Source organism: Barbus barbus, assembly GCF_936440315.1.
Source record: "Barbus barbus genome assembly, chromosome: 16".
Taxonomy (NCBI): domain Eukaryota; kingdom Metazoa; phylum Chordata; class Actinopteri; order Cypriniformes; family Cyprinidae; genus Barbus; species Barbus barbus.
This window is the reverse complement of record NC_136744.1, coordinates 8,592,571-8,611,374: the sequence shown is the minus strand read 5'-3', so window position 1 is coordinate 8,611,374 and position 18,804 is coordinate 8,592,571. Positions and strand designations below refer to the sequence as shown.

At 37.8% G+C, this 18,804-nt stretch overlaps 1 protein-coding gene across 6 annotated transcripts in view; it reads left to right on the top strand.

The window, feature by feature from the left end:
- Positions 1 to 336: 336 nt before the first annotated feature.
- LOC306882000 (uncharacterized protein) overlaps positions 337 to 18,804 on the top strand; it is a 96,962-nt gene continuing 78,494 nt past the window's right edge. For 5 of the 6 annotated variants that reach the window (XM_079436420.1, XM_079436419.1, XM_079436417.1 and 2 more), the window contains exons 1-2: positions 375 to 954; positions 6,205 to 6,282. In XM_079436420.1, the coding sequence (XP_079292546.1) occupies positions 670 to 954; positions 6,205 to 6,282 (363 nt within the window). In that variant the 5' untranslated portion in view covers positions 375 to 669. Of the gene's footprint in view, positions 955 to 6,204; positions 6,283 to 18,804 lie in introns of all 6 variants that reach the window. The other variant, XM_079436416.1, reaches the window with a different exon arrangement.

Sequence of the window (18,804 nt, the reverse complement as noted above, 5' to 3'; positions counted from 1 at the left end):
TAATTCATGAATCCCTCTTCATTCAAATTCACCTTCATGTGGAGTGTGGCCAATTCGATTAGTAGGTAGCGATTTTTGATGCATTTACCACGCTCGTTTTTGACTAATTTGTAGTCTTATGTTTTGGTAGCTAAAACTTTGTTTGAAAACACCCCCCTTAATTTGCACCTATGTGTGGATGTGTTTCTCTTATGATTGTGCACTTTACGCATTGATTCAGGGAGGCACCTAAAAATATCGTTCTCCAGAGCCGGATCAAAGCCGGGGCCAGCTCCTCCGTGAATCCCGCCCTACCGTTTAGCCTAAATAAACCGAAAGGAGGGGCTTGTCCGTGTCAGAGAAGCGAAGGGTCCCGTGGTGAGCGCAGCAGAGCCGTGTAGTGTGTGTCAGGTTTCATTCTGAGAGAGACTCAAGCGCGCAGCAGACAGACAAACCCGTCAAATGGCACGACCGAAGCACACAGACTCCCACTAGAGCCGGAGCTCACTCAACCATTATCTCCATGCACTTGAATGAGCAGCATGCCTCAGTTGAGGTCGTTTTGAAGACTGATATTTTTAAGTGAAAACCGGTTTAATAGCTTGAAAGGAGAACTTTAATCTGTTTATCTGAGCACGGCCCCGTTCAGTGGTGGATAAACATCATATAGCCTACATAAGTCTCACAGACATGGAGGACATGAAATTGCGAGTATCACCTCAGTCCAGTCTGGAGAGGACCTGCGTTCAGCATCCCTGCCAAAAGCGCCTTTTGACGAACTGGAAGGACGTGTGTGCAGTCTGCGTGTGTTTGATCTCGTTTGGAGTTTGTGTGTTGCTCTACCTGAGGACGTCCGATCTGCAGTCCAGGGTCCTCAGTTTGGAAAAGGACAGAGACCCCCGTATTTCCAGTTGGATCTCTCTGGAACAGGTGGAGCCTGCCCTGTGGAGTCGACTGGATCAGATATTAGAGGAGGTGAGCGGTGACTTTTATTCTCCAGACGTTTGTCTGTGGTTGTAATAATATCTAATCATACATATACAAGCTGCTTGAGTCATGAGCGCGAGGACAGAGTGAAAGAGAAGATGTTCATGTTGTCCCACCTTGTTGAAGTCGCAACGAGAGGTTAGAAGTGCGCTGTTCAGAAAGTTCAATGAGCAGAGAGACTTTGATGAGGAATATGTTTTTCTGGAACTACGTTCATGTGTGTTAAAATATGAATTTGAACGCGGAGAAACTGTCGACCACAGCTCTCAATCTCCTCGCGCGTAATTTAGTTTGTTTATTGGCCCTAGCGCGTTTGTTTACGCACTTTCACTGAGCACAGTTTGAGCTCTGTGGACCTTCAAACGCTCATGCACATGGATCAGAAAAATTCGTTTCTGATTTCTGTGACCAGTTTTCTTGGGCTTTTGTTTAGTTCTGTTTATTTGCGTTTATTACTCTTTTTCTCGTTTTTATCCCAGTTACTCCTTTTTAAAGATAAAAAAAAAAAACAGCAACTAATTACTAATTCTTTTTTAGTTTAATTGATTTGACTTTAAATAAACTTACCCGTTAATATTTTACCCAATAAATGTCATTCACCATCACACATAAGTGATAAATAATTAAATACATAGTTTAGTATGTATTATAGCTCTTCAGATGCCAAATCAGACTCCTTTACATGGCTCAAATTTTTCACATCCTCTTTAGCATTGCTCTAGAATGAGTGTCTATAAATAACACAATCATATTGCCAAAATTTCCTGCTGCCATTTTGACACATCCATTAGTGTAGCTGTCTTAATAGAAGTGCACATAATTGATGTGATCCAGTAGATGCCCCCTATTATCCACATTAGACTGACTGAATTTTAAGCAAAGTCTGTTCAGCTACTGAAAGCTGTGACTGTTGTTGTTTAGCAAAACTATTATTTGCAGCATGCAAGACCTGCTAAACACATTGTGTCACCATACGACCACCTGTTTTACATCAACAGTAAAGCAGTTAGGGCTCTCGCCAACTTTAGCGCTGGCCGAGCACTGCGTCTGTGTAGAATAGGTTTGAGCTTGAAGTGGTGAGATGGAGAAAAGCGAGATATATGTATACACAGTACGTTGCCTGTGGCCGTGGTCCCTTCATACTGGCCTCTGGTGGTTCATCACCTAGCTGCATGTAAAATATTTGAGGTGTTAAAAGTATCTTGGGTAGAATTTTACTCAGGGAAAGGCTGCCATCTCACTATCTGCGGTTTATAAAGTAATGGAGTCTGCAGAGGATGATAGAGTGAATATTTAGTGTGTTAATGAGAGTATGCCAACTGGAGTAGAGGCAGCCAAGTGTGAGTCAATCTGAGTCAAGCTGAGTGTGATTACAGTATCTGAATAATGTTGAGTCATTTACAGGTGGATCGCACTGAAATCTGTCAATAACATATCCAGGGCATAAAAATATGCATTTGATTTGCTTATTAGAAAATAGGCACCTTTCAGGCATTTTAACATGCAAGAACCAGGTAAAGAATTACAGCCTTATTGTAATGAGAATGTAATGAGAGTCGTCCTTCAATAATAATAACTAATAGTAAAATGTCCACATGCATTACAGTAATGAGAGTTTTGGGGAAAATGTGCTTAATTGTAGTGAAAACATGCTAAAATAGGTTTCAGTTTTGTTTAATACTGATGGGCCTTTGAAATGCATCTGAAATGTGTATCTCAGGGGTGTTCAGTTATCAAGGGCAGATGTTTCTTATAGACATATTGACAACCAACGTTTCAGCATCACCATAAAATTGCATGTATATGTCTCCATTAAAGCTGAGAAACGTATACATGGGAAGTGCCTGTTGAAGGTTAGAATGGTGCTGATTTCACAATTTATAACAGAACGTGCCTTTAGGGGTGTAATCAAGATCTGTTAAGGGGGAAAGTAGCTAAACGCGAGCGAGCGAGTAAGAGAGAGAGAGAGAGAGAATGAAAGAAAGAAATGGAAAGAGCGATAGGGTTTTGCCTGCAGGCACAAAGTCTGGGGGTCTTAGTAATAATCGGACATTGGAATTGTAAAACATTTTGTCATCCTTTCAAAATAGATTGTTAAAACCAGATCAAATACTGGGCATCGAGTTACCATTAAAGCTGGGAAGCAGAGAATGTCACCTCCCTCCCAACCTATCCCTGCAAACCCTGGGGCATCAGCTGTCTCATGCCATTACCACAACCTTACCATTTACATCATGTCATCTTAAAATCAGCATGAAACATGTTCGCAAACCATTGCGCTGCCATAGAAGAACCATTTTTGGTTCCCCAAAGAACCTTTCAGCAAACAATTCTTAAATAAACCATTTTTCTTTCTTAGTGTAAAGAACATTTCAATGATATAAAGACCCCTTTTTCCACTATAAAGAACCTTTGGTCCAATGGAAAGGTTCCATGGATGTTATAGAACCATATATTCCACTAAAGAAGCTTTAGTGGAATATATGGAAAAAAATAGAGGACAGGACGTGATGTAGAATTGACTGGATTGTAAAAAGTGGGAGTTGCGTTCCAAAATTAAGCCAGATGGTTGAAAAAAATAATTCTTGGTCACATCAGCCGAAAAGGAGAGTTGTTTCAGAGGCGTCCAAGTTAATACTTTTTGATGAAAGATTACAAAAACAAACTTTTTTTTCTCTTTGGAATAACGTGCACAGATAAATTCGTGCACAATGAGACCAGAGGTGCGTATTAAGAAAGCAAATAGGGTCATTGTTGATTTCATGTTGACTTTAAGAATACCTTTATTCGAGCATAAAGGAACACACCCAACCAGAATTAAATGCTTCAGTAACTTAATGTGCTTCAAAATGAAAGTTAAGTCTTTGTTGCTTTAGGTCTTGTTCAAGGTGCTTCCCATCAATGTAACCCTTCATGCTTACTTTTCATCACTGGTTATTGTTTGCTCAATGTGACATTGCATTATTGTTTTTGAGAGCTTAAAAGATTTAAGTGAAATGGGGTTTTAGATGCACTTTTTCATGGTTTTATGTAAACAAATTTAAAATGCTTAGAATATATTTTAAAGAAACATTTTATATGGGAATGCAGCACTGGAAAATCATGAGTTAAAGCTCTGGCAAACCCTGTAGCGTGTGAATTATCCCTGGACATTGCTCCTGTGGAAAAGCAGTTTACGCACAGCACAGGTTCCCTCCAAATTGTAATGCATTTTCCACGGCTTCTGTGCTCGCGGAACAACCGTCTGTTGGTTAACCCTGCTGTCAGACGTACAGTATATTTTCATCTTAGCATTCTTTAGGTTTTCCTTTTCTTCTTAACCTCCATTAGCTTTTTCTGTTTTACAATATCTGTAGAGCTGCCCAGTTCAGTAGTGTGGAAAATCTCCTACAATAGCTTGTAGTGTCTGAGAGTGGTTTGAGTGAAGACTTCTCCAGCTGGGAAGAGGGTTTGCCAGTATCAACCAAATAAAGCCCTGGAACGATCGATGGTTAATTTAAACTGGGGCAAGAAAAATGTCCGATAGCAGCCTCAGAATTATTTAGCCTCAGTGTTTCAATATTAGAGGAGAGGCATGACCTGTAATTCCACAATGCAGACGCCTGACAATTCAGTCATAAATGTAGCCAGTCAATGATGGTTCTACCAGTGAAATGGCATTGCATACAGTGGGTATGTCTGTTATAGCTGCGGTTTTGTAAGCTTGGGCTAAAAATACGGTAGTAGCTCTGTTTTATGGAAATTTCATTTTTTAAAGAGCACAAACTGTTCTTTAAATCCTGTTCATCTATATAGTGTTCACTTTGATTCCTTCACTACCCTGGAGTTTCTACAATGTAACCAATTTGGTTTGTTTCGAAAAGTGACATCACCTGTCAGTGCCCTCACTGCTCACAGACGTGATGCTGCTAATAGAGCGAACGGCTCCAAAAGCTATGCAGAAACAATATAAGTTATGCCCTGGTGAAGGTCACAGTGCCAAATATATTTAAGCTTCTTAGGTCAATCTAAAAATAGCTTTTCAGTGAGATTTTTTTAAAATCTGTTTCAAATGTCTCATTATATATTTAATATATATATTTACAAATATTGTTATTTTTTATTTGTTTATGTTTATATTATGATGTTATGTAATAATAACATTTTATGATACTGTTTTCTATACTACTATACATTTTTACTGTTCAAAAATTTACTGAAATAAATTCAAGGACACGTGATTGATCAGTTGTGACAGTAAAGACATTTATATTGTTACTCAATATTTTTATTTCAAATAAATGCTGTTCTTTTGAACTTTCTGTACATCAAAAAAATCCTGAAAAAAAATTATAATGTTTCCCACAAAAACATTAAGCAGCTTTTTAGCATTAATAATAAGAACAAATGAGCAGAAAATCAGCATTTTATAATGATTTCTGAAGGATCACATGACACTGATGACTAAAGTAATGATGCTGAAAATTCAGCTTTACCATGACAGAAATAAATTACATTTAAAAACATATGAAAATATTTTATTAATATTTTACAATATTACTGTTTTACTGTATTTGTGATAAATAAATGCAGCCTTGGTGAGCATATGACTTCTTTCAAATGTTAGCAACCCAAACTTTTGTATATTCTTGGTTAACGCTGCCTTCATGCGCTATCGGAATTATCGTAAATATGAGTTTCCTAGTCAGAAATTGGACGTGAAATACTCAAGTTGTATTTACTACTGGGAAATTCGGAAAAATTATTTTGATACCTGAGTTTCCGAGTTGGGCAGGTCATCAACTTAAAATGTGGTGGAGGAGACAACCATTGCTGCTGTCAATGCTGTTCTCACAACAACTACATCCTTTTGTCTTGTCGCTAAAGTAGTGTATTTATAGGCTAGATATGAACGATTATGCGAAGCATATTTGATGTTTTATAAGCAGTGAAATAAGCACGGTGAATGTTTATATGATTGTCAACCAATGGGTTGCTACTTTTTATTCTTTCTGACATTAAAGCACTTGAATACAACAAGCTCGTAATCACGACTTCATAAGTGGGAAAAATTTCTGATTGCACGTGAAGGCAGCATTAAAATTTAATTGAATGTGTGAAAAATGTTTGCATGAATAACAAATAAAGACTAACAAACTAACACCAACTACAGTAGATTTTTTTATTTATTATACCTTACATACAATGTGGTCGATTTCTGCACGGCTGACTTCAAATGTCCTGTTTGTTTATTTCCAGAAATTAGCAGCACGTCTGCCGAAGATCCGGGAGGCTCGGGATGCACCTCACAGCTGCATCTGTCCACCAGGTACGTCTGTTAACCCCATTCATCCACAGCTCGCCCCTCCTTGATCTCTACACACCTGTGAGAGTGTGCTCCGCTTATCACGTCTGATATGCAGTTCAATGTATGTTGTTAATGTTAAGCCTTTTGAGCTTTCCTTCCACGAAATAGTCTTTTGTCTGCAGGTATATGAAGAGATGCTATTGTTGCCAGGATAGAGATGTGATTGACTAGATCTCATTTCCCAAGTAATGTAAATGAGTGAAAAGAACCTCCTCTCCCCGACCCGTTCACTGGTGCCCTCGGACTGGCATTGCTGTGGTGACAGGTGCAGTCATATTTTCAGGCGCTGTTGGCAGTCATTGCTTTCACTTTGTGTTTGAGCGGGTCGTGATGCAAGCTGGAGTGTTGGGATGGCGTCATCTGGCCGTTACTGAGCGCAGGGAACAGTCAACAAGGTTCACAGAGTACGACTAACAAGTCACATCCGTATGTCAGACAGGGCTCGTTAACTCTTTGGGGGTTCAATTTTTTGTTAAATTATAAATGAACTATATGAAGAATTAATAGTAAATATATATACAAAAATTAATTATACAGTTGAACAATACTATAGAATAATAATTATTAAATATCTAAAAATATTTTTGAAATGTACAAATTAAATTGTGTGTTTGTGTATGTATATATAATATTACATTTGTAAATATTTTCTCTCTCTATATATATATATATATATATATATATATATATATATATATATATATATATATAGTATGTGTGAGTATTTATATACACATAATAAATATACAAATTACACATTCACATTTTTTCTCCTGCTTTTTTATATATTATGTAAACAAAAACTTAAACTTATTTTGGATGCGGTATTTATATATATATATATATATATATATATATATATATATATATATATATATATATATATATATAATAAAAATGGTATAATATTAAATAATAATAAATGAATAATACATTATATAAAATTATTTATACAGCTGAATAATATTATAGAGTATTAAATATCTAAAACAATTTTGAGATGTATAAATTACATTGTATGTTTTTGTGTGTATAGAAATAAAAATAGTTTAACTATTAAATAATAATAAATTACACACACATACACATATTAAAAAGGCCTCAATTCTAATAGTCTTTCAATTTTTCTACTAACAGCGAAGCTTAGCAGCTACATCTTAACTTGCTTCCCTAACATAACCTCCAGATGTCAGTCATTAGACAGCCTCTTTTGTTATAGCCTGTGCTTGTGTGTGTGTGTGTGTGTGTGTGAACTTACACATCTCTGAGAACCACGCCAGATGCTACAGACATCTCCTTGTTAATTAGGCTAGTCAGTACTAGTCATTGTTGTGTTAACTGAGTGGGAAGTGACTTCAGACAGCGTAGTGAAACCAGTTTAAGATGGACATGTCTTGGATAGGCACTTTCGAACCAGGTGTGGGGACTATTTAACAGCAGGCATCCCAGATAATGGCTGTGTTGGTTGTTTATTGCTGTGCCATGGGAGAGTGTCTGATCTTACAATACAGTCAGCGCTTTTACTTCGTTTCAACTATTTGATGTAAACCAGGCAAAATAACATGTCCATTGACAGTAGATACAGTACAGTTTGTATACATTGTGCAAGTGTTTTCTTAATGCGTGCATCTAAATACTATGTGTATGTAAGGAAGTGTCCGCATATATGTTTTTCACCATGTCGCCAGCTGCCGCTTGTCAATCATTCCAGCACGCAGTGTTCAGATGGCTTCCATTCCATTGTTTATTTTGAGTGCTCAGCAGTGGGTAATAGTCTGTGACTCCTTCATCAAGCGCACAGACTCACTTATATACGTATAACATTGATTTACTGTCTGAGCTACAGTTGAGGCTTAATAATAACTTTTCTATCCACAAAGGTGTAATTGTACAAACCCATCAACAAAATATACTTCAACGTATAGTTAGCGCTTCCTCTTCCAAGTTAAAAAAGAATGCTATAGTATGTGTATGTCATGTGCAGTTCAGCCCAAGGACAGTATATTATTATTCTTGGCTTAGCATGTTTAAGCGAAGATTATGTGTGGTGTGACTGTCTGTGAGAGCATCTTGTGGTTTTATACACAGTTTTTTTTTTTTTTTAATCTGTGTTTAGTCCATGCCTGTTCCTCTTGCAGTGCTACTATGCTCTCAAAACAGCTAGCATATGGGCTTGGGGAATGTTTCAACACATCCAAATGAGTTTATTCTTTCTGATTTTGCGAATCCCAAGGGGCTTCAGAGGTTAAGTTCACTCAACTCGTGTTTAAAAACCCATTTGGCTCATTCTCATTCACTCGGAAATCCTCCAAGATTTGTTTTTATTAACAAAGTCAGGGTCGGTTCATACACGCAACTGTTTACCCTCCAGCGCTAATCATTTCAGCACTAAAGCTGTAACAGTGCTACACATTCTTACTGTGAAGAAAGCTATTTACCGTCTCAGAGTCATCTTTACACTGCAGGTATAAATAAGCCTGTGTGGGTTATAGGGCTGCATGATATTGGAAACAACTGAAATTGTGATGTTGATTTTTTTTGGGGGGGGGGGGGGGTCAATCTTGAATAAATGGGGTGTCCATCTGCATAGAAAATAAAAATAACTGTTAAAATTATTTTAATATATATATTTTAAAACCCTTTCTCTTTTCCATTTTCTTTTCTTTTCTCTCCTTTCTTTCTTTCTTTCTTTCTTTCTTTCTTTCTTTCTTTCTTTCTTTCTTTCTTTCTTTCTTTCTTTCTTTCTTTCTTTCTTTTCCATCCTTTGATGCATGATTTGGGAAACAAATGTGAAAGTAAAAAATTATCTTTCCAAAAAAATTCATTCCAACTCTTTTGACTCATTCAATACGAAAAATGTTAAATTACTATTAAAATATGAAAGAAATACATTGTAATAATACTATTGCACTGTAATAAATAATTTTATTTTATTGTATAACTATAAAAGTAGGCTACATCAATATTTGTGTCTAAATTTCAAACATCAGCAGTTTGCTGGAAAGTAAACAGGTTTTCGAGTGGCATGCAGCACTGTGTTCATTTACACGCTTACAGCTCATGATACAGTGTTTAATGACTGGTCAGTACAATCAGTTTTATTTTAATATATTATACAATCTTAGCTATTGGATTATTTGTCACATTCTGATTTTTAATATCTTATACAGATAATCTTATAAAATGTTTAAGTAAATTCCTCCCACTTGAAATGTTGCCATAGAATAAATGCTCTGATGGTGTATGTTTTCATTATTAATTTAAAGCTTGATTTTTTTAACCATTATGAGAATCATAATAGACAGATGTAAACATGGTAGGTTGCGTGACATGAACAAGCAAGGTAAAACAAAATATGGTCCAGATAACATTAATACGGGTTCACTTGCAGCGAGGATAAAAATGATTTATGTGACCACAGCATGTTTTGCGTGGTGATTTATTAGCTGCCAAGAGCATGAAACCATTGAAAAGACATTTAGAAACCAAACACTCAAGCGGAAGTCGTGGCCTAATGGTTAGAGAGTCGGACTCGTAATCCAAAGGTTGCGGGTTCGAGTCTCGGGCCGGCAGGGATTGTAGGTGGGGGGAGTGAATGTCCAGCGCTCTCTCCACCCTCAATACCACGACTGAGGTGCCCTTGAGCAAGGCACCGAACCCCCAACTGCTCCCCGGGCGCCGCAGCATAAATGGCTGCCCACTGCTCCGGGTGTGTGTTCACGGTGTGTGTGTTCACTGCTGTGTGTGTGCATGATGGATGGGTTAATTGCAGAGCACGAATTCCGAGTATGGGTCACTATACTTGGCAGTATGTCACTTCACTTCACAAACAAACCACTTTGTTAAATACTTTAATAAATATTTAAGTAAATTTCTGTCTTTGATTTTGTTTACTTCTGTACGATAAACAGTTTTTTGGTTGTTCAGTTGCCGCTTGGTAAAACCAGTTAAGCACCACTAGTTTATAAGTGTTTTAGGTCCATTTTCAGCGTGCGTGTTGTTTAGCTGTGACCTTCTGAACAGATGTGTATATAAAAAAATGTTATCCGTGGCTTATCGTAGATGGCTGGATGTGTGACAGTTCTGTTAACAGCGACTGAGGCAATGTCACTATTTAGTCATCAGAGAAAACAAGAACGTAGAGTGTATACATAACGACAATGATTTATAGCGCCAAAAAATGTTTTTGGAATGGCGTGTTTATCTGCCCAGCCTCTTCGCTGGTATCGAAGGGTCACAATGATGTGAAAACCAAATGCACGCGTCTCGAGGTGTGAATGAACTGTGTAGACAATTGTGGCAAACTGATGGATATGATGCTCTTTGTTCTAGCAGAGATTTGTAAAAATTATCCCGGAGGCACTTACGGCCAACAGCTTTGTCAGTGTACAGGAAAACTCCCATGACAGTTAGATTGAATCCAGGCCCAAGCACCCAGAACGCTCTTGAATCCACACATTGTTTCCCGAGAAGCTGAATGGCACTTTCTTGGACGAAGTAGTAGGAAACCGAGAGAAAGAAAGAGACGGCCGCCCTCTCGGCTTCTATGTACCCCCCCCCCCCCCATTGCTCTTATTTCTGAAAAACCAAAGAGCGCCTTTGTGATTGGATTCAAACCGTAGACCAGCATGGGTGGCTTTAGTTGTGTCACCAGGGGTCGTTAGGGATTGAGTAAGAGTGCTATCTTTAAACATGTGCATCACGGACACCTCTCTGTTGGTCTTCTGGTGGATTGTTTTGGGTGCCATAAAGAGTGGCACGATGGATTTCATTGCATGGGATTAATCACGAGTACAACAGGAAGGGTGAGAGGCCTCTAAAGCCCTGAGCTTCACTGCAGGAAGTGACATTTGGCAGTTTACCTGGATGCGGTCCGAAGAGAAGCCATATCGAGCGTGTGTAATCTGAGCTTGACTCCAGGAACTTTATGTATGACATATTTGCCATATTTAACATCCTCATCATCTGAAAATGCTCAACACAGCCAAGAGGAAAAGTGTGTTGCTCAGAGGGTGATTGAGTTCTCAGTTACACTTCAATTAAGTATCAACTCAAATGGTTTCCTAATATGACTTAGTAGAAACAAAAATAGACACAAATGAGGCAATTGTTGACAAACAGCAGGAGTACTATAAAATGCAGATGCCTAGTATAGCTAGAATTGGGTGAGAAATATTTGGGATCTTTTGATTGCGTACCTTAGTATCTCGGCAAGTCTGAGCACAGTTTGAGACCTTGTTGTGATATCTTCTGAAATTCTCAAGACCCTAGTGAGATGACTGAGGTATTTTCTCATTAGAGTCAGCCAAGAGTCTCTACATTTTAATCTCATTGAAATTACAGAGATATTAAAGAGAGAGAATTTGTGGGAAAGACTGTTCACAACTCACTGAGGGTTGTACATAACCCTAAACAAACCTCAAAAAGACTGGTTAAATATTTCCATGCTTTAACTAGTTTTAACACCAAAAAAAATAAATAATAATAATAATTGTTCCATAACATAAACTATTGGAAATACTATTTTATTTATCTATTTGAATATGCAAAAAATGTAATAAATTAAATGAGTAGATTAATAATGCTAATAATAATTCGAAGTAATATATTATAACATCAGATCTGTTGTACGGAACACATCATGGAATACATTATAATCGAATGGATCTATTTTGAAACAGAATTATTCTTGTCTTCTCTACAGCTAATATTATCATTAGCTGCATTTCCATTACTTTTCAAATTTTGAAACTGAAAATGCGGCCACTGGAAACACGTCAATTTCACAAAAACTCCAATATATCGCAAAAACGTTTTTACGCTTGCATGAGGTGGTTTTTCAGGCAATTTAAAAAAGGAATATATCGCAAAACTGGAATGGAAACAGTTTTTTGCCCCTGTCAAGTCACCTGGCATACGTAAAAGTCACATGATCATTCTTTAACGTACTATAACCTCCAAGAAACACCTTATACTGTATGTGGCCACTCTCAAGTATAAGGGGCTTTCCTTGCCAATAATGCTTGCATTACACCTTATTTAAAGTACACTGCACACGTCTGTGGCGCATTACAACTCTGACGCGGAGCTGATCGTGGCCACTCTAGTCAATGCTTGTGTTTATACCAGCCATGCCGTGCCACGTTTCAGAAGTAGCTCTCCACACTGCTTCGCTAAAGATATATAGGCGTGCAGCCTTCGATTAAAAATAATGGTTATTATTACTATCATGCATTTAAATACAGTTGTCACTTACAAAACTTTGCTTGTGTACTTGGCAGCTTTTATTCTTATTTTGAATGGGCCACATACAGATATAGCAAATAATAAGTGCCTCCTTTGTCATTACTGAAGTTGTCAGTCACTTAAGTTCAGCATCAGCTCACTCTTACAAAACGAGGTGATGCTCCTTAATGCATCTGTGATGCTCTTAGAAATCTTACACAAATGCACATGGGAGTGTGCGAAAGCAGCTTCCCATCAGCGGGTACCAGGTACTTCAGAAAGGCTGGTATTTATTTATTTATTTTTTAAATTTCAGTATTGACTGGTCATAATACTAACTAGTCTAAAGACAGAATTGTTTGTCTTGGCTGAACGAAGCTTTTGGACCAATACATTTTCAATGTGGACGGAGCTACCCTCACAAATAGAAAGCATACAAAATGTTTTGCAGCTCATTGGTTTTTGTGATACAGAAACACTGGGATTAAATGGCTTTTTTTCACTTGTTGCTTTATTGTGTCACACTTGTTAGAATACAGTGTAATGCTCTTGCATTATGGTTGTTGCATTGCATACGGCACACAGTGTCAGAGTTGTCAGAGCGTCTCCAGAGCTACCCCAGGGATTATAGTGCATACAGCACATGGCATTCTGGGCACTCAGAGAACGCCCAATGCATTGCCTGATGACAGACCAATGCAGACCCTCAGGACTGGATCAAAGAGCTCTGTGGTGTGTGTTGGTAAGAGAGAGAGAAATACACAGAAAGATTAGAAGCAACCTCACAGTGCTCAAATTAACTAGTACATTAAAACCAGTTGATACTATCTCTCGAACAGCACAAGAGAAGAAGGAAAGGAAAAACGCTCTAACAGTTGCAGTTAAAAATGCCTTAATGCTCTTGTAAACAAGAGGCTTCCTCTGATCCTCACAGCGGGGTCAGGTGAAAGGGTCGTGCTGCTGGTTATTTAAGGAGTTCCAAGTTCACTTTGACGTGTCTGCTGACAGGAAGAGGGGCTTTGGATCTTGTTTCCTCGCCCGTGATAACTTTACACCACAGCTGCCAGAGATCAGCCTTTACTTACATTTACATTTAGTCATTTTGCAGATGCTTTTATTCAAAGCGACTTACAATTGGGGAATAGCCTATACATAAAGCGATTCATCTTGAAGAGGCAATCAGACAGAAGAAGTGCTCGTAACACCAAGTCTCAGGCGTTGTTCAAATAAATACAAGCTAGCAAGGGATGGAATAAATAAAGAGAAAGTTTTTTTTTTTTTTTAAGTTTAGGATGAAGTCAAGAGTCAAGTAGTGTCGAAAGAGATGAGATTTCAGTTGTTGCTTGAAGACTGACAGGGATCCAATCTTTTTTTTGTTAACAACTGTTTATTATTTTTTATTTTGTGGAACGGTAGTACAAAAAAGCAGCTGTACAAATTTAAAACCCACCCTAACCCATCCCACCCCTTGGTAGACTCAATAAATAAATACAATAAATAATAAAGATATGAATTAATATTAATAGATAAACAAATAACAATAAAATTATTTTTACAAAGATTTTTGTAAAGAAGACACAACATTAAAAGCCGAATGCCATGAATTTACAGTTTTCACGTTAGATCCATGTATACAAGTAGAGAGTTCCATTGAGATAATGTCCAACAAATACACAGTCCAGGTTCGTCTGTCCATTGTGTGAGGAGGATTCCAGCGGTTGACAAGCAATTTTTTTGCTGCTGTGAGAGCAGCTAACAGTAAAGATCTTTGTTGGACGGACAAGGTGAAGTCCCAAAAGTCATTCATGAAAAAATGGCGCGGAGTCAATCAAGGTGAGAGAGAGGGGCACTCCCAAAAATAATGCAAAAACATGCCTAAAACTCCTTGGGAACCGAGATTACACTTAGGAGAAGACGACAGATTCATATAAAAACGTTTCATTGGAGTCAAGTAAACCCTATGCAGCAATTTCCAATGAATCATTTGGTGATTAGGGTTTTTAGAAGACAATTTAAACGTACCCCATACCTGATCGGAAAATAAAACATGCACATCCTCATTAAGATCCTTAACCCAAACAGTTGTGATAGATAAAGGTTTGTATGAATGCTCAAGAAGAAAGAGGTAGATGACTGAAGCAGAGGAGGGAGATTCCTCAGAAGGAAGGATTAGTTTGTGCAAAGAGTTCCAAGGCACCCCATACGCCCGTAGGACCGATCTAATACGCAAATACATAAAAAAGGAGGTGCCTGGCAGATTATATTGAGTTTTAAGATTCTGGAAGGATTTTAAACCACTATCATCATAGATATCTCCCAGAGTGTTTACTTTATTATGAGTCCATTGCGGACAATGAAATGGAGTACTGCCTGACAAAAGGTTATTCTTGTGGAAAATAGGTGAATGCCTATTCCATTTTGTAGCTAGTTGGGAACATCTTTCAACATCCCTCCATGTGGAGAGGAGGTGGGTTACAATGGGACCAAACCGAGATTTATACTGCCTAAGCAGAACTCCCGGAAAAACGAGATGCATCAATTTATACGGATAAACAATAGATTCCTCAATTGCTCTCCAAAGACACAGAAGCGTCAGGATCAAACCAAACTGATAAAGGGCGGAGGGAAAAGGCTTGAGCATACGGTCTAAAATTAGGGAAAGAAAGACCTCCATGTAATCTACATCGTTGTAAGGTAGACAGTTTAATACGAGGATGTTTCCCATCCCATATATACCGTGAAACACATGCATCTAGTTTGTTCCAGTAGCCAACCGGTGGAGCGAGAGGAATCATGGAAGAAAAGAAATTGATACGTGGGAGAGCATTAATTTTAATCACCGATATACGGGCCTGAAAAGAAGTAGGAAGACGAGACCAATTTTCCAAATCTGAGGATACTTTGGCTAGAATACAGGGATCCAATCTTCAAGCAACAACTGAAAACTACTTGGGAGAGGTGTAGTCTGTGAGTCATGACCGACACAGACGAGAGATCTTCAGATGGACAGAGAGAGGATGATACTGTGAGAGAAACAGCGTTAGGAAAACTCAGACTTGGCTTCCTTCATGAGTGTGAATCTGTCTATATTGTTGATGCATATGTTAACTTGAAATGATGAGTTTATCTGTTTCTGATTACTTAAAATGCTAAGTTACATTTGAAATGATTCACAACCGGTCACAACCTGATAATTGGTTTTGTACGTGAGAGAGAGAGGGAATAGTGTGTCTGTTTTTCACATAACACATGTTGTGCTGGATATTTATTCCTGATGTCCTCACAGAAGATATCCACATTGGATATTTGATTCTAAACAGTTTGAATCTTGTAGAAATATTTGTGGCTAGAGTCAATGATGGCATGAGGAATCTTCACTCGAAACAATGGAAAATGTATTATGAAAATTCAGTGGTTAAATATGTTATTCTGGGAATGTTGCTGTAATAAGTAGTTTGAGGAAATGCACAGTCGTTCCACTGTGGTTGCCCAAAAACGAGCAGCAGTTTTTGATTCTACAGATGCATGATAGGGAATCTGTGAAGGTGAACCCAAACCCAAGCCCATTTAGCCTGTCATAAAAAATTTACAGTTTCTGGAAATCTTGCAATATTATTTGAGCTGTAGCAATGCTATGGCCCTCAATTTAAAAATCCTGAGAGGTATGAAAATTGTTTCCTAGAACTGGGTTTACATAATGGGTGAATAATGATGCGTAGAATTATGCACATAACTCAATGAAAAAATAAACCAAATGTGCAAATAATTTAGCAAATTGTCATATTGTCAACAGTCCCTCTCTGCTTGTATATTCTGATTCACTAAGACTCCAAAAATAGACACTTTAGGACAAACAAACAGCAACATACGGTGTGATTTTTGTTTACAAACAATTGTGTCACTGTTGGTTTGCTTGAACAAACTTTAAAGTGAGCATGACATGTTGAAATCTATGCAGACATCATCAGGGACAAAAAAACATTAATAATCAAATAATATTAGTAAGTAAATCCAGACAATAATGTCTCAATTTGCAAATGAGAGTGCTTTTTTCTCAAAGAGAAGATTTCTCACAAATATTTTGAACAAGGCAGAAATTCATGCAGGTTTAGATTTTCTTTGGACATGAACCAACAAACACAAACATCTTCCCACCAGGTCTTAGATTCAGAGAAATTTTAAGCACTTCTGCAGATGGTGATAAAAAATTAGAAGTAAACTGAACCGATACAATCTCCCATCTGAACATAGGAATGATATCAAATGCTGTGCAGACTCGTTGTGGTCACTTCTACTGGTCTTTTTAAAGTTGGTTAGTTTAGTCACACGCTGGAAGAATAGCTTTAGTTTGGAAACCTAAATCTTTCTGTTTTAACAGATCATGTGTATTTGTGTCCCCTGCTGAATTCCACTCGTTACACACTCAGCTTTTGGAAGAGATACAGAATCTAAAAATGTACTTTGAAAAAGTATTGTAGTGAAAATGTAGAAAAATGGTCTGTGGCTGTGGTCAGGCCACATAAGGTCAGGTTTGCACTGGTCCATCTGGTCAACCTAATCAAAATGTGCACTAATAGTTTAATTAAAAGAAACATCATTTGCTTGCACAATAATCATAGCTTACATTTTTTTTATAATATAATATTTATATTACAGACTTTGACCTAAATGCATGTTATAAGGCAGATTTATTAATTTAAAATTTTTATAAAAAATATAAAAATATTAGCTTTCTAAGAAAATAATGTGCTTTATATTCAGTTCACATTTCACAAAGGTTCGCAACTCATTTAAAGATTTGCATGATTCATTATTATACATATTATTAATATTATATGTTCATTCCCTATAAAATTTATATTTGTAAAATTGCACGTAAAAATTATGAATAAATAGCTTTATTTGATGTAAGTCAGAACTGTTGGCAAGGTACAGTACAGATCTTGGAAAATGTGGTTACTGCTACAATGTCCCTTTCGATAGATGTTAAATTTAAACTTTATTGAATAGGACTCTTAGTAAAGCCAACACTGCAAAATCAAATGTTCCAGATCATCGAAGCACTGGAAAGCAGTAAATTTGTAGATAGACACAGGATCTGCATTTACTCCAGGAGTCTGATAGTCTGATATCATAAACCAGTGCGGTTTGTGTACATACAGTGGGGCAAATAAGTATTTGATACACTGGATATTTTTCAAGTTTTCCCACTTACAAAGAATGGAAAGATCTGTAATTTTCGTCATAGGTACACCTCAAATATGAGAGACAGAATATTTTTTAAAAATCCAGAAAATCCCATTGTATGATTTTTAAATGATTAACTTCCATTTTATTGCATGAAATAAGTATTTGATCACCTACCAACCAGCAAGAATTCTGGCTCTCACAGACCTGTTAGTTTATCTTTAAGAAACCCTCCTATCCTCCAATCATTACCTGTATTAATTGCACCTGTTTGAACTCGTTACCTGTATAAAAGACATCTGTTCACACACTCAATCAATCAGACTCCAACCTCTCCACTATGGGCAAGACCAAAGAGCTGTCTAAGGACACTAGGGACAAAATTGTAGACCTGCACAAGGCTGGGATGGGCTACAGGACAATAGGCAAACAGCTTGGTGAGAAGGCGACAACTGTTGGCAATTATTAGTAAAATGGAAGAAATTCAAGATGAACGTCAATCTCCCTCGGACTGGGGCTCCATGCAAGATCTCGCCTCGTGGAGTATCAATGATCCTGAGAAAGGTGAGAGATCAGCCTAGAACTACACGGGAGGACCTGGTCAATGACCTGAAGAGAGCTGGGACCACAGTCTCAACGGTTACCATTAGTACCACACTACACTGTCATGGATTAAAATCCTGCAGCGCGTGCAAAGTCCCCTTGCTCAAGCTAGCACATGTCCAGGCCCGTCTGAAGTTTGCCAAAGACCATCTGGATGATCCAGAGGCGGCATGGAAGAAGGTCATGTGGTCAGATGAGACCAAAATAGAACTTTTTGGTATTAACTCCACTCGCCATGTTTGAAGGAAGGAGTACAATCCCAAGAATGCTTTGGGGGTGCTTTTCTGCAAAGGGGACAGGACGACTGCACCGTATTAAGGGGAGGATGGATGGAGCCATGTATCGTGAGATTTTCTTCCCTCAGTAAGAGCATTGAAGATGGGTCGTGGCTGGGTCTTCCAGCATGACAATGACCCCAAACACACAGCAAGGGCAACTAAGAAGTGGCCCCGTAAGAAGCATTTCAAGGTCCTGGA